General features: G+C 36.6%; 1 protein-coding gene across 2 annotated transcripts in view; it reads left to right on the forward strand.

The window, feature by feature from the left end:
- Positions 1–15056: 15056 nt before the first annotated feature.
- SULT4A1 (sulfotransferase family 4A member 1) overlaps positions 15057–25304 on the forward strand; it is a 344339-nt gene continuing 334091 nt past the window's right edge. The window contains exon 1 of one of the 2 annotated variants that reach the window (XR_006366990.1): positions 15057–15354. Coding sequence is in view for 1 of the 2 variants with exons in the window: in XM_044088492.1 (XP_043944427.1) it covers positions 15186–15354 (169 nt within the window). In the remaining variant the exon portion in view is untranslated. The remainder of the gene's footprint in view (positions 15355–25304) is intronic. The other variant, XM_044088492.1, reaches the window with a different exon arrangement.

The raw sequence follows: 25304 nt of genomic DNA on the forward strand, positions 1-25304 counted from the left end.
AGGAGCAAATACAGAATGCTTAACAGAAAATAAGGGATTACATTGGTAATATGCAAGAGTTTAGAAAGACTGCTGTTAAGCAGTGGTATTTTGAGAATAACTCTAGAGCACAAAAATTTTTTCCAAAATGACTCAGGCAACAGAAAGTAGAAAGGGCTGTCACCAAGCCTGGGAAGCCTATAACAAGGAATCCTGTAGAAGTATTAGAAATATTTTAGAAATTCTATGAAAGTCGTCATATAATAAAGAAATACAGAAATCAAGACTGGGTACAAATAAATATGCCAAGGTTAGAATTAAACAAGGCTCAATTACTAACAATTAGATAGGACAAGATGATATAAAATGGTGCTGTATAACTAATCTAAGGAAAGTCCCAGAAATATATGGTATTCATGTGGAAGTTTGGAAGCTAGAAGGGAAAAACACTGATAAAGATCTGGAAGATTTTGTTTAACAGTATTTTAAGAGGAGGAAGAAAGTGGTTGTAGCTGTAATGCGTAAAGAGGGTAAAGATCCATCAGATCCAGCTTCATACAGGTCCATTTCAATATTAAACCATGATTCTAAAGTGTTTATGTGTATAATGGGTAGAATGGCAAAACTGATGCCAAAATTGATAGATATGGATCAATGTGGTTTTGTGCAGGGGAGGCAAAGATTTGACAATATTTGATAGAACAATGATGATCCAGAGAGAAGTAGAATGTAAGAAAATACCACTGTTATTGATGCAGAAAAAGCATTTGACAGAGTAAGCTGGGACCTTATGAGCAGGGCAATGGGGGCATTTGCATTCCCTGATAAAATTATAAGGTTAATTAGAAAGATATATGAGGGAGCGAAGGCGAAAAGTAAATTGAGTGGGGTCCTTTCTGATCATTTATGCTTGAGCAGAGGACCTAGGCAGGGGGTGTCCACTCTCCCCTTTGTTATTTGCATTATATTTAGAACCATTGTCAAAGAAAATAAGGGACTCAGAATTTCAAGGATATAATTTGTATGGTAGTCAAGAAAAGCTGGCTCTATTTGCAGATGATATTATTTTATACCTGACAAAACCAGAAAGGAACATTACAGTGTTGTGAAACTTTTTGAGACAGTTTCAAATCTTTTTAGGATACAAAATTAATGAAGTTAAAACAACGGGAATAGTGGTACATTACGTACCCACACATGAATTGGTTCAGTAATATCCATATTTATGGGGACATGATCAAATGAAGTATTTAGGAGTATGGATTAAAAATGATTCCAGTGTGGCAGCTAATGATATGTGGGAAGAGACTAAAAAAATACAAAAGTTGAGGAAATTGAAGCTCTGTTATATGGCTATCAATAGTAAGATACAAGCAGTTAAATGTTTTAGGCCCCTTAGTCTTATACATAGGTCATGCATATTTTTATCAACCAGAAGAGAATTTGTGGATAGCAATTAATAAAGAACTGAAGGATTTTATCTGGGGGAAGATGGCACGAGTCAAGTGCAGAATAAGGCTGACTGGGATTACCTGATTTGAAGGGGTATTTCAGAGCAACACAGTTAAGGCTCCTATACATAGCACAAGCAGAAAACTATAAATCAATGTGGAAAGGGATGTTGATGATAAAATCGGGGGAGCTCAAGAAACAAAGAGAGACTGGATTTTGGATGCAGGCTTTTAAGAAGAATAACAATAATAATACAGAATGTTATATTCATAAAGTAGCAGAAAGTATCCTAAGAACTAAACCAACATAGGAACGGAGAAAAAAGATTCCGCCAACAGACATGACTGCAATTACGTATACAGACTATAGGCAAGAGAGGGCTGCAATTTATTGGAAAAATATGGCAAAGAAACCAAGGTATTGAGAGCAAATAACTAGACAGGGGAAAGGTAATAGAATAGGAAGACACCGAGAATTTATTTTGACTGCAGGTTAGCAATTGACTTCCCTGTCAAGGACTGATAGAGTATAGGCAAAGAGAAAGAAATAGGGGGTCCTAAATAAAAGACCAGCACTGGTAGAGTTTTTAGTAGAATCTAGAACAGAAGCTGCCATTAAGACAGGAATACATAATAGAGCATATTAAATATTGCTTGATAGCTATAAGAATCAATCAGGGAGGGTAGAAAGGATTGGGAAGAGAGTTTGGGTAAGCAATTCACAAAGAAACAATGGGTGGATATATGTATGTCTCCTAAATATGCAACCTAGTCTAGAAGATTTAGGATCTTTGCTTGGAAGTGTTTACACAGGTATTTTTATACCCAAAGCAGACTCCAAAGAATTTTTCCTAAGGTAGACAGCAAATGTTGGAGGTTTGTTGGGGAAGAAAGAGGTAACCTGGAACATATTTTCTGGGAGTGTAATGAGTTGGCAGACTTTAAAGATTCCCTGCAGACTGCACTGTCTGAGATATTGGGTGAGCAAATTGATGTAACTAAGGAAATTATTCTTCTGAGCTTTGATACAGATTTGGAATTGCCTAGACATAGTAAGGCTTTGCTGAGTTTAATTATAGTGGTTGCCAGAAAAGCAATAACTAGAAAATGGAAATCAAAGTCTAAACCAACGTTATTAGAAGTAGCAAATATAGTAACAGAGATAAAATAACTGGAATGGGATTTTTAGAAAAGGGTAAGAGCAAAGTACATAGGAACAAATGGAAATTGTGGGAACAACACATGCAGAGGAGGTAAGAGGTTTAAAAGAAGGCAGGATTTGAAAGAGCTATGCAATCTTTGACTAACAATGACTGGATAGATTACAAATTATGTATAATGTTTGCAACTACAATTGTGTCAGCATGGTTTGTAATATATAATGTTTGCAACTGAAATTGTGTCACTATGGTTTGTTTTCATTTATATAAATGTAAGATTGCCTATGTCATATGTGATAATTTAATAAAAATGTTTCTTGTTTAAAAAAAAAATCCTTAGTTACACTCATTTGCTTGTCCAATATTCCTGACAGAGTACTCTGTAGGGAATTTTTAAAGTCTACCAACTCTTTACACTCCAGAAACATATACGCCTAGGTACCACTTTCTTCCCCATCACGCCTCCAACATTTGCTATTTCCCTGAGGAAAATTTCTTTGGAGTCTGCTTTGAGTATAAAAGTACTTGTGCAAAGACTTCCAAGCAAAAATCCTAAATCTTCTAGACTTTGTTGCATATTTGGGAGACATATATATATATATATCCTCTTGTTCTTTCTTTGTGAATTGTTAATCTAATCTCTCTTCACAATCTTTCCTGACCTTCTCTGATTTAATTCTACAGTTAATGTACAATATTTTATATGCCCTACTAATTATCTTTTTTTAACAGCAGCTTCTGTTACAGAGTCAAATAAAAACTCAACCAGTGGAGGTGTTTCACTTATGATTCCCCTATCCCTTTCTCTTTGTCTATACTCTGGTGTCAATCCCCGATAGGGAAGGCAGTTTCTAGCCTGCAGTCCAGTTGGCCTCTTCCCATTCTATTACCTCTCCTTCTCTAATTATTTGTTTCCAATACCTTGGTTCCCTTCCAGCTTCTGCTAGTAAATTCCATCCCCATCTTTCCTATTCTCTGTAACCCTAATTATAGCAATCCCTTTTGGCAAAATCTCCTTTGTCCATTCCTGTGTTGGCTTAGTTCTTAGTATACTTTCTGCTACTTTATGAAAATAAAATTTTGTATGACTAGTGTTATTCTCTTTAAGGATCTGTATCCAAAATACCACTCTCCTTATTTCTTGAATTTCTCCCCTGCTTCAGCATCATCCCTTTATACTCTTAATTGTAGTTTTCTGCTTATATTATGTATAAAAGCCTTAATCATGTAACTCTAAAATATCTCTTCAAATCAGGCAATCCTAAATCACTTTCTTCTATTGGAAGGATCAACTTATCCAACCTGACTCTTGCGCTCTTCCCTTCTCAGATAAAATCCTTCAACTCTTTATTAATTACTATCTGCAACTTCTCCTCTGATTGATACAATGAAAAGAACTAAAAACAGTTTACTGCTTGTATCTTGTTATCCATATTCATAGGCAAGAGTTTCCAATTTCTCAATTTTTGAATTAGCTTTTGTTTAGTCTTCGCCCACATATCATTAGCTGCCATAACAAAATCCTTTTACCCATATTCCTAAATACTTCATTTTATCATGTCCCCATAAATATGGGTATTCTGAACAAGTTCATGTGTAGGTTCATAGTTTACAGCTATAGCCTTTGTTTTACCTTCATTAATTTTATATCCTGAAAAAACTTGGAACTGTCTCATCCACAACACTGAGATGTCCTTTTGTTGTTTTATCGGGTACAAAATAATATCACCTACAAACCAAGCCAACGTTTCTTGATTACTATACCAATTATATCTTTGGATGTCTGAGTCACTTATTTTCTTTGCCAGTGGTTCTAAATATAATGCAAGTAACAAAAGGGAAAGAGGACACCCCTGCCTGGTTCCTCTGTTTAGACACAAATTATCAGAGAGGAACCCTCCCACTTTCATTTTTGCCTCTGATTCCTCATATATACTCTGAATTAACATTATTATTTATCAGGGAATACAAATGCTTCCATTGCCCTACTCAAATAATGCCACCTTACTCTGTTGAATGCTTTCTCTTCATCAAGAAGCACCACCAACAGCAATATTTTCTTACATTCTGCTTCCCCATGGACCATTATTGTTCTGTTAATGTTGTCAAATGTTTCTCTCCCCTCCATGAAACCACATTGATCCATATCTATCAGTTTTGGCAACACATTTGCAATTATTTTAACCATTATAAACATAAATACTGTATAAACATGGTTTAAAATTGAAATGGGCCTATATGTAGCTGGCTCTCATGGGTGTTTACTATATTTAGGTATTACAGCCACCATAACTTTTTTCCCCAAGATGTTAGTGCTTCCCCTCCTTTTAAAATATAGTAGAGTCAATTATCTGAACTAATTGAAATGTAGGGTAGGTCAGATAATCAAACCATTCAGATAATCAAACATACATTGAACCAGATAAAAAAATGCAAAAATCCTGTTTTTTCTGCATGCCTTTCAACCATTCACTGATTCCAATGGACAATAAAGAATATTTTTCACAAACAAGCACACTAAAAGCTCAAAAACAAGCACAAGCAAATAGGTATAACATTTACATATTCAGACTTTATGATTTTTCCTACCCAAAAACGTTGAAAGGCTGTGGTTGGATACTTGACATTTCTGATAATTGATGTTCAGATAATCGACTCTCTACTGTACTGTTAACCAAAACCTTCCAGATTTTTATCACTTTCTTCCCTCCTAGCTTCCAAACTTCCACCAGAATATCATCTATTCCTGGAAACTTTCCTGTAGATAGGTTATACATCACCATTTGTATTTCATCTCCTCCTATCTTAACTGTTAAGCCTCATCTGCCTCTAACCTTGGCAATTTGAGTTTTCCATAAACATTTCCATTTGTGTTATTTCTTGATTCCCCGTTTCTCTGCTTTATGCAATTCATACAATTTCAGAAATATCTGTAATACTTCTACAGCATCTCTGGTTATTTTTATTATTTTAGACACCCTAAATTTGACAACAAGCCTTGTTACTTTTTGTTGCATAAGTTGTGCTAAAAGATTTTGTGCTCTGGAGTTATCAAAAAAAAAAACATTGCTTTGCAGCCATCTTTTTAAACTCATGCATATTATCCATGTACTCCCTTATTTTCTCTTTAGCACCTTGCTGTTGCACATCTTCTTGTTCTGTGAGATTCTCCTTATTGTGCAATAGTTTAACCTTTGTCAGCCCCTCTAAATAACTGTTGTTATTTCATAACCATATTATATTTCTTATCTTATTTTTAAATTCCACTTTCATTTTATCTCACTAACTAATTATAACTTTTGAAGTACTTTCCATCTTCCATAATAACTCCCAAATAATTTCCACTACCCATTTCTTAAATTCCTTTCTTCTTAACAGGTAGGTGGGGAAATACCAGATTCTCATTTTTACTCCATTAGCCTGCATTTTTATCTTAGTTATAATTGTTGCAAGATCTGAAATAGTTATTGAATGCATCTTAACATTCTCAATTAAATGCACATGTTCCTGTGAAATATAAATTCTATTTATGAAATCACGTCTTCTGTACCAGATATTTTCAAAAATTTCTTCAGAAATCTACTCTCTTTTGTTTTATATTCCCTTCCAGGCCTCCCAAATACACCCTCATTGCAAATCAAATTCCAGTCCCCAGCTATAAGAATCATTCCCTGCTGAAAGCTAAATATTTTCCCAAAAATTTCTTAAGCTCCATAATAGCAGTTTTAGGTGGAATATAAATACATGCCAGTATAATCCTTATCCTTTGCCAGTAGCCCCTTACTACCACAAATCTGCCATTATTATATTTTTCTCCTCTTTTATCAATATTGGAGCTCCTCTAGCAAGTAATATAAGTACTCATCTTTTCCTGTCTCCCTAATATTCTGCTGATTATCCATCCTGAAATCCATTATTCATCAAATGTTTATGCTCAGGTCTTTCCAAATGTGTCTCCTGTATCATTGGTATTTCCACTCTGCATTTCTTAATCTGATTAAATATGTTTTCTTTTTATATACCTGTGAGACCATTTTTATTCAAAAATAATATGGAAAGTGTTGCTATTATGATATTATTCCCACCTATTATGTGTGACATCTTTTTTATGTCTATTTACAGCTTTTGTGATAAATGCACCCACTAATGTTTGCAGGTTCATCCTTTTATAAATTTTTCTTACCATCTCCATTTGAATCTGTGTCATACTTCACAAAACGTTTTGCTTTAATAAAAACCCTCAAACAAAAAGACAAGCATACCCCCAGAATACCTGTATTACATGTTATTTATTTATTTATTTATTTATTTAACATTTGTTGACCGGGAAAGTCTGACTAGGACAGAGCCTATTTTCAGCAGAGGCCTGGGGAGAAAAGCTCCAGAAACATGTCTTTGTTAACTTAAGACAAACACACAAAACTATGTAAATCTTCAAACAATTAAGTTTAACCCACCTAAAAGGAACAATTGTCCTAAGCTGCAAACGCATGTTCTATCTATCCTAAAGTTGAGGTTATCCATGGTAAGATGCATGTTGCTGCCTCTGTCCCTACTTAACATTAATTGATGTTTTTATCTTTACTCTCCTCCAGATGTAAAAAACAACTTGCAAACTTTCAGAAAATCTTAACTTTTAGCCTTGACACATTGTCAGTGTTTTGGATTTTTTATTGTCTTATAATCGTCTTGTCTCCATGGAAATGTAGGAAAAAAGTAGCCCTGGGTTGCAGGCTTGTAAAGCAAGCTGAAATATTTATTGCTAAATGAAAACTTTATATTACTTTCAGTGTTCTCTTATTCACCTTTTCCACTTAAAACGTATTAGATTAAGCCAAGCATCTTAATCCAGACATTCACATATGCAAAACTAAGAGAAAACATTTCAGCTCTACATATATTATAATATGTGGACTCTTGCAGCCCATACCCTACCTCAACAACCCAATATTACAGCCAATTCACTTAAACATGCTTTTGTCTAAACTTTTTTATCTTTTTGCATTGTAACACCTACATTTCTTAATACTAAAAAGAATAAATAAAGAAAAAAATGCAAATGTTTACTTTACTGTATTCATCACATAGAACAATAACTAAAAATACTTTACTATAAAACATGCAGCTCATATCATAAAAAGTTTTGTTGAAATACTTAGACCAGAAATTGTTTTACTTATGTTTACTCTTTTCCTTCCTCTTCCCTTTCCCTTAGTGTCCTTTCAAAAATTAATGAAGTGGCCCCAATTCCAAAAGACTTGCTCCAAATGTAAATGACCACTTACACTGAGAGCAGGCTGAAAGCAGGTGTTTTGGAATATGATCCCCATAGTAACCTATTTATAGATAGGTCTTACACCAAAGTAAATTATATACACTGAGATCAAGTCTTTTGGAATCACAGCAAACTTGCACTGACATTAACAGTTTTCAAATCTGGCCCATGAAGTGAGGTAAATGCTTTTCAGTTCCCCACAAATTTAACAAAGTTAACAAAAGTCAATTATTTCCACTTTTTCTTGTACAGACATATTTCACAAATTTAATTGATGCTTTGCAGTCTCGTGTTTATTCATTAATTTATATGTTGCTGGTCTTCTTTTTTGTCTCCATTTCCAAACTCCAGTCTCTGGTTCAATTCAAAGATATTCTGCATTCTTCAAGTCAACTCCTGTGCTTTTCTATGTCTCTCAAGCATTTTCCTTTGGAACATTGGAAAAGGTTTTACTGGCAAAGTCTCTCCATGTGTTGTATTATCAGAAGAATATTTGATGTCTCACTGTTTACTGGACATACTTTTGTATTTCCTCTCTAGCCTGCTCTGAATCAAAAAATTACCTTGCTCCTCCAAGAAAAAGTACTCTGAAGACAGCTGGATACAGTAGCTTCAATCTCATGCCTGACTCTCAACATTCCCTGATTGCTAGAATAAAATTGTTTTTCTTCTGCCTGGTGTAAAGTGATAATCATTTTCCACAAACACTTTATTGCCTCCAACTTTTAATACTTTGCCATTTTATCACAGTTTTGTCAGGATCAACTCTTTCTTTTGGTAGGATTGCATCTTTATTAATACAGGTCATGGCTGCTTTTTCATGGTCAGGTTTGGAGCATAAACACAATGTTCCCTTTCAACTAACAAATCCTGCTGTGGAATAACAGCTCAGTTGCTTGTGTGTGCTTTCAAAAATTCATACATTCTGTTTCTTCTAGTTTCTCCAGTACAGTAGAAAATCTCAGTTTCCCTATATACTCTGTCCTCTAATTCTGCCATTTCTGAAACATCTCTTTTTGAACAGTCTCATACTCACCCAGCATTTTCTTCTTTTCACCCTCTGAGTTTTGCAGTTTTACCAGCTCATCTAAATATCTATTTAAAGCTTCTTCTATTTTTCCAGCCATTTCATTTGAGTTGAAACACTCCTTCAGTGTTTCATTCATTTTAATCAGCTCTGACCACACTTGGCTTATTTTTCCTCTAGATTACTGGAACCCATGTCTTGTAGCAAAGCTGGAGCTTAAACTGCTTTTTGCTGAGCAGCAGCAGGATTCTTCCCATTCAATGTTTTCTCTTCACCTTTTCTAGTTGATTTTCTTTCAGGCTCTCTTTGCTTCTTCTTTGCTGTCATCCAGGTAGTATATTTACTAGTCAGTAACTGAATTTACTAAAATTGACACAGTTCCCGGTCCTTGTCTTTCAGTTTCTTTTTCAGACTGGGAGAGCTGAAGTTAGGCTGTTGATCAGTGTGTAGCCATCTAGGAAATACAGATTTTTGATGCCAATTTCAAATTTTGATACTTGCATTTCTAAGTCCCTGCTTTTGTTTCCGTCATCATGAAACCTTTCAGTCTTCTTTCTACTTTATTAAATCATGAGTATATCAAAATGTGACCATATCATTCCACTTTTTCTTTTCTCTACTATGTTTAGGTGTCCAGACTCAGGAAGCTACCAAAATGAAATCCTCAGAATTTTACCTAAACTGCTGTCTGATTTTCCACTGCACTGGTTCTATCTATACCCATTTGTTTAACTTTTATGTCAGGGACTACAACAAAACATTTCTCAAGTAAAAAGTGTATAACTGTTAGCCATGACTGTATTGTATGTATCCATATTTTTAATGTAGGCCTTTTTAGCAGCAATTATAAGTCAGACTGACAAAGGGTAGCTGAGCAATACCAGGCATTCTTCAGTTTGTACAGTACAGGTGCTGATGCATCAAGAAAAGAGAGAAGAAACAGGGACATGCCTTCTTATTGTCTATTATTGGGGGAAAAGGCAAGTTAGAATTAAATGTATTGTGTTTCATACTGCTGCTCCTAAAGTTTGTTTAATTAATGGGGAGTGTGCCATGACATTTCATTAAATAAGTACCCTGTGGATGCTGCTGCTATAACTCAAACCTTTCAACTGTCCCTAATTTCACAGAGATATTCTGATTGATTTTCAGTATTGTTTGTTGGCAAACAGTATCTGTGAAAGAGCTATGAGGCCATTACATTTATATGATTCTTTCACAGTCATTAGTGTATCCCCTCAAAAAGACCACATTCCATGCCTATTAGAGTTCAATAATGAAATGTCAAAGGGTGACAGGGATATAATTTTGTTTAAATACACACATCTCAATGGTTTTAGTTTGTGAGCCTTTACTTCACAGTCTGACATTTTGTGTTATACTCTTGTTTTCATTATGGATGTTGTAGTGAAATTCTTTCCAGTATTATGAGTACAATAACAGCCTGAAATATTTCTTTACTGAGTTGCCAATACATCTGAAGTAAAAATCGTATTTACTGATGTGACAATGTGAGGTATTGCCAGCTATGTTAGGAGAAGTAGGGCAGTGGATGTGTAACATATGCCAGCATAGCTAGTTGGAATTTTGTAAATAATTATATGTCATTTGTATATTAAACTCATTTGTACAGATGCTCATGTTGAAAATGTATTTGTAAAGTTACTTGTGTTAAAAATGTATCAACAGTGTGTCCTGCTAGACAGAAAATAAATATTATTTATATCAGACTGTACTGTGGTAACTAAGGAAATGTATATATGTTAACAGAGGATAATGGAAGAGAAAAGCCTAATCTCAGTTCAGCTAACTTTGAAAAACAGTAAGAAATTAAATTACTTAATTTAGGCCATAAAGATGACATCTTACAGTTCTTACTGCAGCCAGAGATTAAATATCTGTGCCAGATAATGGTTTATTAGCTCCTGTAGGAAGAGTGGAAGTGTTTTATTGTTTTATGACTTCCAGAAGCTGCAACAGATCTTAGCAAAGCTCTGTGTGCTTGTGTATTATTGCCACATATGTGGGAGATTCTGGGTCAGATGCTAGGAAAGAGGTTAGCATCGGAACCTGAAGTCAGATGACCAGATGTATGCGATGTCATTCATCACTGGAATGATGTTTTTAATACTAGATGAAAACGAAGTCTCAGGCATTCTGTTTTTGCAACCTGGCAAAGGAGGAAGGCCACTCACCTACTTCATTTTGCCTTGCTCTAGTAAATGAACCAGGGAATAGTAATTCTTTAGGTCAGTCAGGAAAATATAGTGAGATTAGTTAAGTACTGTTTTTCTGTATCTGTGTGACTCTATTCATCTGTGTTACTTTGATATTTCCTGTGAATGAAACGTTGGTGTTTATTGTAAATGGATATTTAGTATTTTCATGTTCTTTTATTATTTATTATTAAATATATTTAAGCTTTTCATTGTGGTTGGTCATTTAGAGAATATTCTAACCTTTGAGAATACTTATACCTATTTGATGACTCTGTGGCTACAAACACACTACAATATGTACTAGTATTAATTTCACTCAGTATATTTGGGTACCCTTGTAAGAGCCTTAGCTGGCTTTGAAGTGTCTGGTGGCAGTAACTACCTTATAGTCTGGGCTGAAGGGGGCATATCTAGTAAATCTGTGCCAGCCTTTCCTAGGTGTTTGTGTGTGTGTGTGTGTGTGTGTGTGTGTGTGTGTGTGTGTGTGTGTGTGTGTGTGTGTGTGTGTGTGTGAAAATCAAATTTCAAAGAGTGTGTGTGTGTGTGTGTGTGTGTGTGTGTGTGTGTGTGTGTGTGAAAATCAAATTTCAAAGAGTGTGTGTGTGTGTGTGTGTGTGTGTGTGTGTGTGTGTGTGTGTGTGTGTGTGTGTGCTTGGAGCAGGGACACGAAGCACTGGCTTCACAAAGAGGTGCTGGAGGACTTTGCTTGGACACTTGGCTGAGGACTCAACTCTATAGCTGTGCCAGTGGGGGGTCTTACTGAGGACCTGGAGTGAGACAGACAGAGACATCCAGAGCCAGGACTGAGTGTGTTCCCTGTGTGCTCTTAACAGAAATTGTGCTTGGTGCAGAGATCTGCATCTGGAAATACTGAGTATATCTACCCTGTCCAGTGTCAGTGGTGAGGATTTGGGCTCTTTGATTACTGATCCAGATAGGAGACATTACAACTTGTAATGAATAAAGACAAACTTTTTTTACTGAACTTATACTCCCCCACCCCACATGTTTTGTCATTTGTTTCATAAAAAAAATGCACATTTTGTATTTTTTTTTTTCAACTAGACAAACTGAATATGTATTGAGTTGTATTACTGGTGTATTGTTATTAAACAGAAACAGCTAATGATACTCTTTCCTGGAGAAAAGTAATATTTTCTCTTATTTTATATTGTAAAAAAGTGCATATATTCTCCATGATTTGAGAGGCATGAACAATTTTCATATTATATTGTCTGTTTCTCTTCTGGTAATGGATAATAAATAAACAACTAAATACATGCATGCTTACATATTTAACCTTTTTATATCACTAAGTGCCCCTCATGACCTCCACCCACCAACCTTTAATAGATTCCAGCACTTCTGGCATTGTATGTCTTGAGATACATTATTATTGTTGCTAAAGGTATACAAGTAAGCACAATTATTCATATTTCTATAAATATCTCCATAAAAAATAATTAGGAATTCCTTCATGTCATCTGAAAGCCCAAGTCTGGCTAAACAAAAATGCTCTGACAAGGTATATTTAGGGTGTAGTTTCCAAGAATTACAAAATGATTATGCAACTTTAGGGAAATATAATTCTGGATTTCTGTGCCTTATGCTGCGTTGCGACATTGATGTAAAGACTTTGAATCAGACCTCTCAGTTGTCACTATATTGGCAGAATGTTCCTATTTTAAAGCCTAGTTTAGGATGCCCCAATTTTTGGAGGTATGTCCCTATTCTTAGGCTTGATTTTTTAAGATGTCTAGTACACAGAAAGCAACACTGCATGACCAACATACTAAGGGGCAACATTTAAAGAAAGGAGACACACATCTTACATCCCCCTTTTCAGAAGCAAAAACAAAAAAAAAAACAAAAAAAAACAGAATGACCTTGAGTGATAGAATTTTGTGCTACAGCTTATTAAAGTTTACAGATTTTACACTGTCTCTTTGATAATGCGCTTATATTTCTCCATTATTTTTGTCACACTTACGTTTCGAAATAGTATCCCAAATTCCTACTGGAAGTGGGAAGAGTCATGCACTATTTGGGATTCACATTGTATGCTGATTAGATATCCAGATTTTTAGCTGGTTGTTCCTATTTTACAAGGGGTTGTGTTCTTATTTTCTCCCTCTGCAGGTTGAGAGCTTTGCTTTGAATGCACTTACAATGAATTATCTTTGTGAAAAAGACCTTGGTACTGGTAACACTGTTGTTTGCACATTTTTCATAGCATTTGTTCCTCACAAGATTTTACATTTGGTGGGATTCTGCTTTTTAACTTGAGATTTCAGAAAATGTTCTGAAATGTAAATATGTGTGTACACTGCTAAGAGATGTGAAATTCAAGACCTCAGATCTGTTGATGAGCTGAGTTCGGGAACCACATCTCAAAATTACCATTATGAAAAGCTGGTCTCACTTGACAGTTGTCTAATCCTCAGTCACCTTATGAGTATTTATTGTCCCTGATATCAGGGCCTTTGTTGTGAATTATTTTCCTTTGTTCATAATGTTTGAGGTAAATGGTTGACAGCTGTATTGTGAACCTCGATTGACTATGACAGACATCAGTCAGACTAGAATATGTAATTAGCCTTACGTCACCACTATTGTGTCATTTGGAATGTTGTTGATCCATTTTCTTTCAGACAAAATTGCTCTTGATGTCTCTAAATAATAACTGTAAGAAAGCCTGACTGTAGCTTTCACATTCACAGCGTTAATTTTTTTAACTGTTATGCTCAAAACACGACCCGAAATCCAGAGTAGTACATACCCCCTTTTCTTACTTTGGCTAAAAACGTTCCTACGTAGCAGAAGGATTATTCACTACTCGCCCCCACTCCCCATGACTAATGCTGCCATAGGTTAAATTACTTTTGGGTTAAAGAGCTTATGGGTAGGGTTGCCACTATTGTGTCCACTGTCCTACAAAAAAAAAAAAAAAACATGAAAATGGCAAACTCCATTTGAATTTGGGACAAAAACTGTTGCTTACATCCCTTTAATAGTTGCATAAAATGTTATTTTGTAGTTGGAATCCTGATTGAAACAGCAACAACAACTCAAATTCTACAAGATGGTGGTTTTATTTTGACTAAACGTGAATTGCAGTTCTTTGCACTGATTGTGGCTATGGCTTGTTTTGCAAAATATTATGTTACACTAAACAAATATCCCACTTTTGACTTTCAAAAAGGTGTCAACCGTGCTGGTGGGGTCGGAATCAGCCGAAACACAGTCTGTAACTTGTGTCCAAGTGGCACTGGGAAGCGGCAAGATGTAATCCTTACAGTGTCTTGCTTACCAGTGGTCTGGAGCAAATAGGTGGAATTAACACATTTGGAATAAGATGTGATGGAATTTAAAATGTAAACTATTGCGCTACTATACATCGTAAATATAGAACTGCATAATTCTTTAAAAATGACACATTTGAACTAGGATATGAAATCTAAAGGTTACGCACTTGTCTCATTTAGGAAACCCATCAGCGTCCCTCAGAATATTCACCATACAAACAGTAACACCTCGCAGAGTGGTTTGAAGTATTTCCCATTATAACCACCTTCTTTCAGAAGCTGTAAATGACAAGATCAGTTATTACACGTACTTGCAGCCCTTCAGCTATTTTTATATTTTGCATCTCACACTGTTTTAGGTAAATGGCATCACCTGTCAAAGGTGCAGATCTTGCTCATTTGAGGCATGCCAACTCTTATATTGCCAAGCTATATTTACTAACGTGACTTTACTACTATGTTGCGTTCCTGCTTCCTCTCCGTCTCCTGCCCTTGCTTGGATGGACGGCCGATGCCAGTTGTGGGGGTGGGGGACTGCATTAACTGGGGAGCTGTCAGCATAGCATGACATCACCAGATAGGGAGCCCCCTCGGCGCTGCATGACGTCACTTTCTCCCCATCTCATTGGTTAGTGCTCCTTCTCCAGCCATCTGCAGGGAAGCGCATCTTCATTCACCTGCTTGCCACCGGGATTTGTAGTGCTCCTCCCGTGTCTGACGGGCCGGAGACCTGCCCAGTTTTCCTCTGTGGTTTTATAGGGGGTTAAGGATGGCAGAAAGTGAAGCGGAGACCCCCAGCACGCCGTGCGAATTTGAAAGCAAATACTTTGAATATAATGGGGTCAGGCTGCCGCCCTTTTGCAGGGGGAAGATGGAGGAAATTTCCAATTTCCCTGTCAGAGAAAGTGATATCTGGATTGTCACCTATCCAAAATCAGGTAATGTAAAACAGTTGGGATCAGAGGTGTCTGTTTTTCATGTACTCCGCTTCTGATAATAGGGACTGCCTGCGAAGGAAAAGGACTACTGATTGCTCTTTAGTACCACTCTTCTTTTAAGAGTTGCTTATTTTGCACTTGCTAAAAGTTTATTATCAGTATTTGACTGCGTTAGAGATGTTACATGCTTTAAACAACGTTGTTGGAAACAATGCTGAAGCGAATAATCCACTGCATGATTAACATGAATTGCGTGTAAAGCAAGCGGATGCAGTAGTACAAATTGTAGGCAACTGCAGATGAAGAAGTGCTTTTCTTTCTCTTTTGGAAATATCGAGAACAATGTGATGCGATGCATTTATTTTTGAAGGAGGATACTGACTTTCTATTACATTTTTATCATGCAGTCTTCTAACAAGCTGTGATTTTAAGTAACATGCAGCAATAAAGACGTAAATACGAAGCAAAGAACTTGAAACAATACACCAGCTCCAACACTTTAGATTGCTGCACTAGGGATCGGTAAACGTATACATCAGGTGTAAAGCAGGGCTAGGAGTTCCCGTTAGCTAACCTGGCTACATTAGTCACTTTAGCGTGACATATTTATTGTGCAGGGCTCATGAAGTCACATTTTTATGAACTATTCTACAGCCAACACAAGAGCAGACGGAAGGGCGCATACACACACACGCTATTGAAACAGGGTAACATTGCCTTGAATACATATGATCAATGTAATCTGGCAAAAATATTTAAGTCTGGTTTTGTATGAAGTGCACCAGGGCCTTGGTTAATTCATTCAAACCTATAGCAGCTTTTCTGTATACTTCCAGTTCACAGCGCCATATGGTATCCGACCTTTTTGGAGGTCTGGCTTCTTTTATTAAGCAACTTAACAGCTAATAAAATGTGGTATTGAAAAGTGCAAGGAGTTATTAATACAATTTTTGTAAGATTGTTAATATAGGATGTCCTACAGTAGTGAAATTAGTCCTGTTTGTCAATTGTTATTCATATTTATGCTCACATTTTCAAAATTGAGAGCCCTACAGCTATTCAATGGTATGGTGTTATATACCATGCGAGAGACAGGAAAATTCATTATCAGTGCCTATTTATATCACACTATACCTAATATATTACTTGTTTGTTAGTAATTATGAAAATGAGCAATATTTCCATATGCACTTCATATTTCAAAAACAAAGTGATTTACAAACAGTTGTATGACCTCAGGTGAAACCTTAGATGATGAAGGAGAAACTTGTTTTTGATAGTTGTTCTGTTAAGTTGTATATCCTGAGATATAACACTACTTTTTCTATAGTTCTAATAGTTTTTATTGTACATAAAATGTTTACATTTGTTTATCTTATGCTTTCAAAGTTTATTTTTCAGAGAATGCTCTGGAATGCAAGATGTGTGTAGGCTGCTAGAGGTATGCCATTCTACACCACAGAGGTGTTAATGTGTATGGTATTGGTTTTGAAGATTTGCAGACGCATCTTTTAATTTCATTTATCTCATCTAGTGAGGTGCTTGAGTTTAAACGAGATTTACTTTGCAAATAATCATACTTTGTATATGATGTCTAGGAAATATCTGCATGTCCTTCCTGTGTTCGCATGGGTTTCCTCCGGGTGCTCCTGTTTCCTCCCACATTCCAAGGCATGCAGTAAGTGGATTGGGTACTCTAAATTGGCCATAGGTGTTGAGTATATGTTCAAGCGTGTGGTGTGGAAGAACTACTGTTGCAGGTGTAAACCTTGGCTCTAGATGATTGTCACTGTTGAAATGCCACCCCCAACCCTATGTGCAAAATGGGAAAAGGGGTTGTGGATGGATGGATGGAACATGGTAAAGCCCTGTAGTCACCAGCTGTCTACTCTTTTAATAAAGTGATAAAATGCCTCTGGTATAACCAGTTCATTTTGTAGCTGAAATTTTGGGAACAAAACTAAGAAAATTAAAAACTGTAATACAAAGAGCATAATATAAACAGATGGGTGGTATTTGTAATTGCCATACAGATATTGCAAAGCGTGTATAAACCAGAAGCGTTTAACATACATTTTAGAAAGGAATTTTTCCTTGTATGGTTAATCCCTATGTGGAGTCTGTATGTCTTCCTTCAGTGTTTTTGCAGATGGTCTGGTTTCTTTCTGCAACTGAAAGACATACTCCAGATGGATTAATGAATTTCTTAAGCTATCTGTGTGTGTGTTTGTGTGTGCGTGTTTATGTATATGTGTGTGTGTGTCTTTCTGTATCTGCGTGTGTTCTGCATGAAATGGACTTGCATCTTACCCATTACTAACGTCTAAATGTATGCCTGTTGCTTGTCAGCTTCATATAACCTAAAATTGGATTTAAATGAGTAACATAAATGAGTGAATGCTTATGATCATCAGTGCTATGGCAAGGTCAAGTGGCACCTAGGCAATGCACCCATTTGGTGCCATCTCTTCCAGACTGACAACCAAAAAATATCCTTTATGTTGAGGAAAAAAGATTCTCAAGAGTGAGAGACAGGAAAAAGTCCCCAGCCTGACCAAAGTGCTGTTATGTACCTACATTCCAGATCTTTGCTAAACTATAGCAAACAGCTTTGTTGAACAGTAGCAAAGAGCTTTTATGTAAATACACAAGTCCTTGCTAACCTGAACAAACAATTGACTATGATGTCATTTAAGTAATAGGCACTTAAATACTTAACAACAATGCCTTCTACTTTCTGGAACTGATAAGAACCACTTCTAACCAGTTGCTTGTGTCCCATAATAGCTGGCACTTGGCATGTCTGCCCCTTCACCCTGTCCTTCCTACACCTTTGATCATCATCACCATTTTAATCCCCATGTCCTAGTGAGGGTTGTGGTGTTAGCAGGCTGACTAAGGTAAATCAGACTTTCCTTTTCCCCAGCAACAATCTTTAACTTGTCATGTATGACTTCTAGGCAAGATAACAGATATTAACAGATATAATCTTTCTAATGTACTCTTGAGTCTGCCTGGGATCTCTCCTCAGTGGACTGCTGTGTGTCATACACTTCCTGTAGGAGATTGCCAAGGGGCATCCTACTCAGAAGTTTCCAATACCAAGTCGATTGATGTCTCTTAGCATGGATGAGCAATAGCTGCTATCCTCATATCTTTCTAGATTGCTGAACTCACCACTCTTTCAAGGAGAGTAAACCCTGCTACCATCTGAAGGGACCCCATTTCTGCTGATTGTATCTGTGATTACATCTTGTTTAGTCACTACTCAAAATGCTTTACTACTGGTGAGGAAGGTGACATCAAATGATCACTAAACTGAGATCGTCACCCCGTGGCTCATTTCTTGCTTCCTGCCACACTGCAGTATAAATACCTGGAATGCTGCCACTGATATACCTCTCCACTGGTCAATATTTTAATCCTGTCTACCTTCATTTGTCAACAAGACAGAAAGACACTTAAACTTTTCTACCTGAGATAGCTGTTCCTTTCTCATTTGGAAAGAGAAGTGTACTCTTTTATGAGAGATAGAACCATGGCCTCTGATTTGGAAGTGCCAGTTTCCATCCAAATCTTATCGCACTCAACAGGAATTTGCACCAGTGCACACTGAAGATCATAGTCACTTGAAGATATGAGAACAGCATCATTTGCGAACAACAAAGGTGCAACTCTTATGCCACAGACTTGGTACTGCCTAAACCTGGGCTGCATCTTGATAGTCTTTCAATGAAAATAACAAACAATAAGGGAGATAAAAACATTCTTGTTGGAATCCTATATCCACCTACAATGTATTAGACTTAATACTAAGAATATAGATACAACTTTTATTCCTCAGATGCATTTAACATGAATCTATTATATTTTTTGATTATGTCTGATATTGTAATAGCATGTTAATATAATAACCTGAGCATGGCAGTTTGTTGAACGATATTTAGTCTTGTCATAATGTTAATGATTGTCAGTGATTGGCATACTCCCTATTGATGACTAGAGCCATGAACACTTGGGTAGATCTGTATTTTTTGACTGTGTTTGGGTAATGTGTTTTCACCTCATCAACATGTTGGTGCTGTGTTCTCGAAAAGCTAATCACCAAAATAAATGTTATGTCTAGTGATAGTAGTCGTTAGCTTTCAGTCTAGATGAGCATTTGAAGTTTCAGTTCATTTTCAAAGGGTTCTCTGTGACATACTTATATTGAATGTATATATGGAGGATGCAGCCATATCTGCTGATGGAAGTACAAAACAGTGACTTAGAAATCAAGGCAGGCTTGAAGCCTTATCTCTATACTCTGTCTAGTATAGGCTCTTGCAAGGACATCTACACCTTGAAATATGTACCACCAAAGATCTTACCTACTGGATCTCTTATCTCTCCATAAGACAAGCAACTCAACAAACATTCAGACCAAGGATCTAAATCTCCATTGCCACATAAATAAAATACATTGGAAGGACGGATGTGTTACCCAATGGTTACCTGATCTCCAAAACAAATCACCTTTATATGTTAAACAGAGTAACACCCGACATCTTTCCAGAAGAACCTGGATGATTGTTTACATATCAGCAAACTCATCCCTGGCTTAATATATTTTGCCCACTAGCGTGAGGTACCTCTTGAAAGTAGGTATTGGCAAGGTGCAGATAGTCTGTTGACTTAGTTGCCATGTAACTGCTGAGATCCTATGATCCTATAAACTGTTTATGCATAGTGGGTATATTTAGTATGTCAGAAAAGGAAAAACTAGGTGAATTTGAATCAGAAACCACACCTTTTTATGGATACTGCCTCAGTTAGAATTAGAGGAAATTGAAAAATAAAGTATAGGGTCAGTAGACATTAAAGCAAGATTAGTGCTGGGTAATCTTGGAGAGACTGTAGGAATTCTGTTTTCTAGATGACAGAACCTTTCTTTCATTCCTTGTTTATATGCTTGTAACGGTGTGCCTTTTTACTAGAAGTTGTTAGTTTTCTGGCTGTATATTTATTTCTGTTATTATTAGCCTTCTCCCTACTGGCTGACTCACAGGGGGGGGGGGGGCAGAAATCTGATGGGAGTTCTTCAGCAGGAATGAATGGGACAATTAGGCAAAGGTACAGGAACTATTGGGCAAGGTCCTGGGGAAAACAACAACAAAAAAAGTAATTCTTAATTGGAATCACCTTCCAGAGACCACCAGAAAGCAAATCACACATTCTACCTTTAGTACCAACTTGAAAGACTTTATAAAATACTTATGTAAATATTTCACAAATTAACGATTATCCAAATCTCCAAGTAATTGCTGCTTTCTCACCTTTATGACTAACTGTTTCACATACTAATGATTTGAAACTCAATTTTTCCACTCCACCAATAACTAACCTACTCTTCATTTTAACTCAGTCTAAAGTATTAACACATTTTGTTCTTTCATTCATGTTCCCTCTTCTATTTCTCACCACCCACCTTTCCTTCCCATTCTTAATGGTATGATCACCATTGAGTTTATGCTAAACTTTACATCTTTTATCACTCTCCTAGCCACATGCCTCTTTGTTTACTTTCTCGTGCAATTCTTTGGTAGTCTCCCATCTCTCTTATATCACTGCATTCTTGGCTCAGTGCTGTAAATATTGCTACATTACCTAAAACTGTTGTACACAGTGTAACTCTTCTTATTAACATTCTGTCTTACAAAGCTGTAATTGTTGTTATGTAAAGTGATTCTTTTGTACACATTGTAAATGTCTGTTATTATTGATGTTCATATTGTTTTCTGCTGCAGTAGCCTTAGCTATTTGTGTTATATCCTGCCAAGAATATAACAGCTGGCTAGCTTCCAAAGCTTCAGAGCACCTTCCACACAAACTGTCAAGCAGCTTTAGTTGAGCTGAGTAAAGACAAGTCTGGGTGACAAACCCTTCAGAGCTTTACTGCCACCAAAGAGTTTGCACCTAAGAGGCTTTTGAGGATCGATGGTCGGCTTGTGCTGTTCCTTTGCTGGGCAGATAAGTTCCCTTTGGGGGGGAAAAACTTCAGTTCAATTATTTTTGTTTATTATTAATACTTTTGTTTTCAGGAAAGTTATTTTAAAGCTAGCAGTTTGTGTTTTAACAGTTATTTTAAAGCTAGCAGTTTGTGTTTTAACAGACTGCCACAAAACTATTGCACTGTTAAATGAGAGCAATTTTTTTCATGTCAATTTAAAAGTTGTTTAAAGTTTTTAAGAAGCATTTTTTCAGTGGATAAATTGTGTTTTTTTACTTTTGGGAGGTGTCAGTGTTTTAATGTGCTGTATACTGTGTTTTTGTGTCAAAAAAGTGACTTTGAAATACTTTTCATTTTTACCAGCCTTTGTTTTTTGTTTTCTCTGAGGAAAATGACACTATTTTCAGCTTGACCATGAAACAAACTATCAGTCCCTTGGTCGACCCTTCTTCCACCCATGAAAAGAAAAAGTTAAGCAAACAGCCTTTGCCACCACAGCAAATTAGCAATTTGCCTTAGTCACCGGTGGGTGACTCCGCTGTGTCCATTTGTTACACCTCATACTGTTCATATTTTATCCCAGATTCATCTGGTGTAGCACCTACAGCTACTATGGACCAGAAGTTAGATCTAATGCGGCTTTTGAGTCCCCTCAGTGGACAAGGGAGAACTACTCTTGTTGATCTTTGGAGAATGTGAAGATGCTTCTGCCATTTATAAGACTGTTGGCCCCGTTTTTTTCTGTCAAAAAGGAATAGAAAACTGAACATGTATCTACTCCTCCTCAATTTCCTTAGACAAGAGTAGTTTACTGGGTCTGGCTCAATGTTTTATTCGGGCTTTTGATCCTTCTTATTTATTGCTTTCTGGTAAAAGAAATAAGGATACCCTTTTTTCCTGGAGAGATTCAAGACTCTGAAGCTGCACAGGGTGATGAAGGGACATATACAGGTTTTCTGTTCAGTTTTCTGATTCAAACTTGGAGAGCTCTGTTTCATAGTTTCCCTTTGGATTTCTTCTCTCTTTGAGAAAATTTCCAGAATGAATCAGTGTTTTCTGTGGGAAAACACTAAGGTTTCTCAGTCCCTCAGACAGTTTTGAGCTGTTACAGAAGGAATTTCCTTAACCTCCATCAATTCCTCCAGTTCTGTCAACTTTGGAGGACGTGTGTCTCTGCCTGTAATTTTCCTGATAGCCAGCCTGCTGCCCCTAAAAATGCAGATAGACTGTATAAAGGTCCTCAGTCTTTTTAATTTGTATACACTCTTTCCAAACCTGACCCAGCAGCTACAGCTTTAGTTAGTCGTACTGCTGCTAAACAGTAGGTCAATTCCTATCCTATTCTTTCTTATAAGTACAGGAAGTTTATTGATGGGTACAGGAAAATAGTATACGCTTCTGCAACTTTGACTTTCAGAATTTTGAATTATCAGTCTTGCATGTTAATGTTTATTCTGAATAATTGTGAAAGTATGAGGAATGTTTGGTCTGCAGTTTGTACAGGTGAGGAAAAATCTGCTGTAAATTATTTAGTTTCTTTTAGTACTAGTCATTGCTCTCTATTTACAGTGTGCATATGACTCAGTTGATAATTCTTACGGGGCTATGACCTCTGGTACTGTTTTGAGAAGGTTTGCCTGGCTGCATTCTCAGAACTTCCCAAGAGGATTTAAATAATGTGATTTTATTTTCTGTTTTGTATAGAGAGCCACTTGTTGATTTCAGTTCTGCAGAGATGATAAAAAGTGTGATGAAAGGGATACAGTAAATAAGGGAATATCTAAGACTTAATTATCCTTTTTTTAAAAAATTTCTAAGGGATTCTCTTAATTCCTCATCCAATTTTGGCATAATAGCAAGGGTATTCCAAAATAATTCAGGAACCCCCCAAGCCCAAGGACAGGCCAACTAGTCAGTTTGACGATTTAAGAGACTTTGTTTCCTCCTCCCACCCTGGCAGTCCCTTTTTCCGTCCAGAAGTCTTGAGACTGCTGCAAGCTTCATAACAAAAGCATTTGGACTACATTTTTTGCATTCAGATCTACATTTTAAGAAAGTTTATAATTGCACTTATCTTACCATTTAAATCAGTTTTGTGTTTATTTTTGTTCTTTAGCTGAAGTTAAAGCTATTAATTTGAGGCATTTTTACAGCCACATTGCTTTTTTGTTTATCTGTTGGGCTAGCTGTTTTTCTGAGTTTGTTGTAGCTAATTGTAACACGAGCCTATGGTAATTATCCCAGCCCCCCAACCCAGTATCGTACATTACACAAACAACCTGCCATCTCAGTCGTGAGACTGCTGCAACCTTGTTAACAAAACATTTGGACTATATTTTTGCATTCAGAGAAGTACATTTTAAGTACATTAATAATTACACTTATCTGACCATTTAAATTAGTTTTGTGTGTTTTTTACTGTTTTCTGAATTTAAAGATATTAATTTAAGGCATTTTTACAGTCTGCATTGCTTTTTTACTTCTTTGCTGGGCCTAGGTGTCTTTCTGAGTTTGGTTCCCACCTATCCTCCCTATTCCTGTTTTAGTTTTATACTTGGAGGCTTTTGAGTTGCCTGCCCCTACTGTATATCCTCCCGGTCTCATCTTCTGTATACCTGGCCCTAGAAGCTTCTCCCAGTTTTATCAACTGTGCTCATCTTACTGTTTACTGACAGAAGAAACTGAGGAGGTCCTGACCTTAGAGTGTTAGTGTACTTTCATTTGACATTGCCTATGAATGTGTTCCTCATTGCTGGCTTGTCTACCTTTGACTCACCTTGCAGTTACTTTTAGCTATTTGTTAGACTTGTTTCTGGTACCTTTTCACTTGTGGTTAACTAAAGTGTGTTTTTGCATCAAGAAGACTGGGACTGCAATCTAATGGGTGTAGAAAAGTAGCCTGGTCTGTCTGAGTTGGGAAATGCACAGGGTGGCTTAAAGTGAGAATTGTTTGTTGTAGCTAGGTATTTGATTTATTTCTGATACCATTTCACTGGGAGTAGAAGGGTATCCTGGTCTGTCCAGGTTGGGAAACACACAAGGGAGTTTAAAGTGACAATTACTTGTTGTAGCTAGTTGGTACCTTTTCAGTTTTGGCTAACCAGTGTGTTTTTATATTAAGAAGACTGGGACTGCTGTTCTAGTGAAAGTAATAAAATAGTCTGATTTAGTCCAAGTTGGGAAACACATAGGGAGACTTAAAGTTCGATTGTTTCAACAGAAATGTGGCTTTTTAGAGACTTAGTTGGGTGTTAATCTACACTTGAGAGCTACTTTTGCTGTGCTTTTACATTAAGAAGTTTCATGATCATTCATTTTGTGTCAGAAGGTGTAGGTATTCCAGGGTATTTAAAATATAGCCATTTATTGGCCAGAGTTAGTTTTCAGCTTTTTCTGTCTGCTATAAATTAGGTGCCTTTTCACAGAGCTGTTCACTGGCCAGTGGTAGGTAGAAGTACCCTGTAAAGTAGCAAACCTATAAAGTTAGTACTTAGGACTTTAGCACATAACACAGAAAGGCTTTTCATTGAGTTAAGCTTAAGGGAGCTAGATAGTGTCATACAGCACTAAGATCATAGCACAATGTAACATCTAGCCTTCACCCTAGACCTTAATACAGGTCCTGACAACATATATTTGCAACTTCCTAATGTATTAGTGGCCAGCTTGGTAGATATGGGCATCCTGAGACTTTGTAGCAGTTGTCTCATTTATTAGGACATCCTTTCTACATTTAAAGAAACTTAACATAGTATGTGAGAGATGTACATCCATAACTTCCTCAGAGGCAAAAGTCTTGCTTACAAATAAGGTTGTCAGAAACACACATGCTGCATCATTCACTCATACCACTCACCAAAACATAGATATTCATATGCTGAAGCACTTGAAAGAAACTTCTCCAAACCTGAAAATCCTCTTAAGCTGTCAAACTGCAACACCTATTCTCAGCAATCACTAA

This window comes from Protopterus annectens, chromosome 11.part0 (assembly GCF_019279795.1).
Source record: "Protopterus annectens isolate FY-2018-M chromosome 11.part0, PAN1.0, whole genome shotgun sequence".
Taxonomy (NCBI): domain Eukaryota; kingdom Metazoa; phylum Chordata; order Ceratodontiformes; family Protopteridae; genus Protopterus; species Protopterus annectens.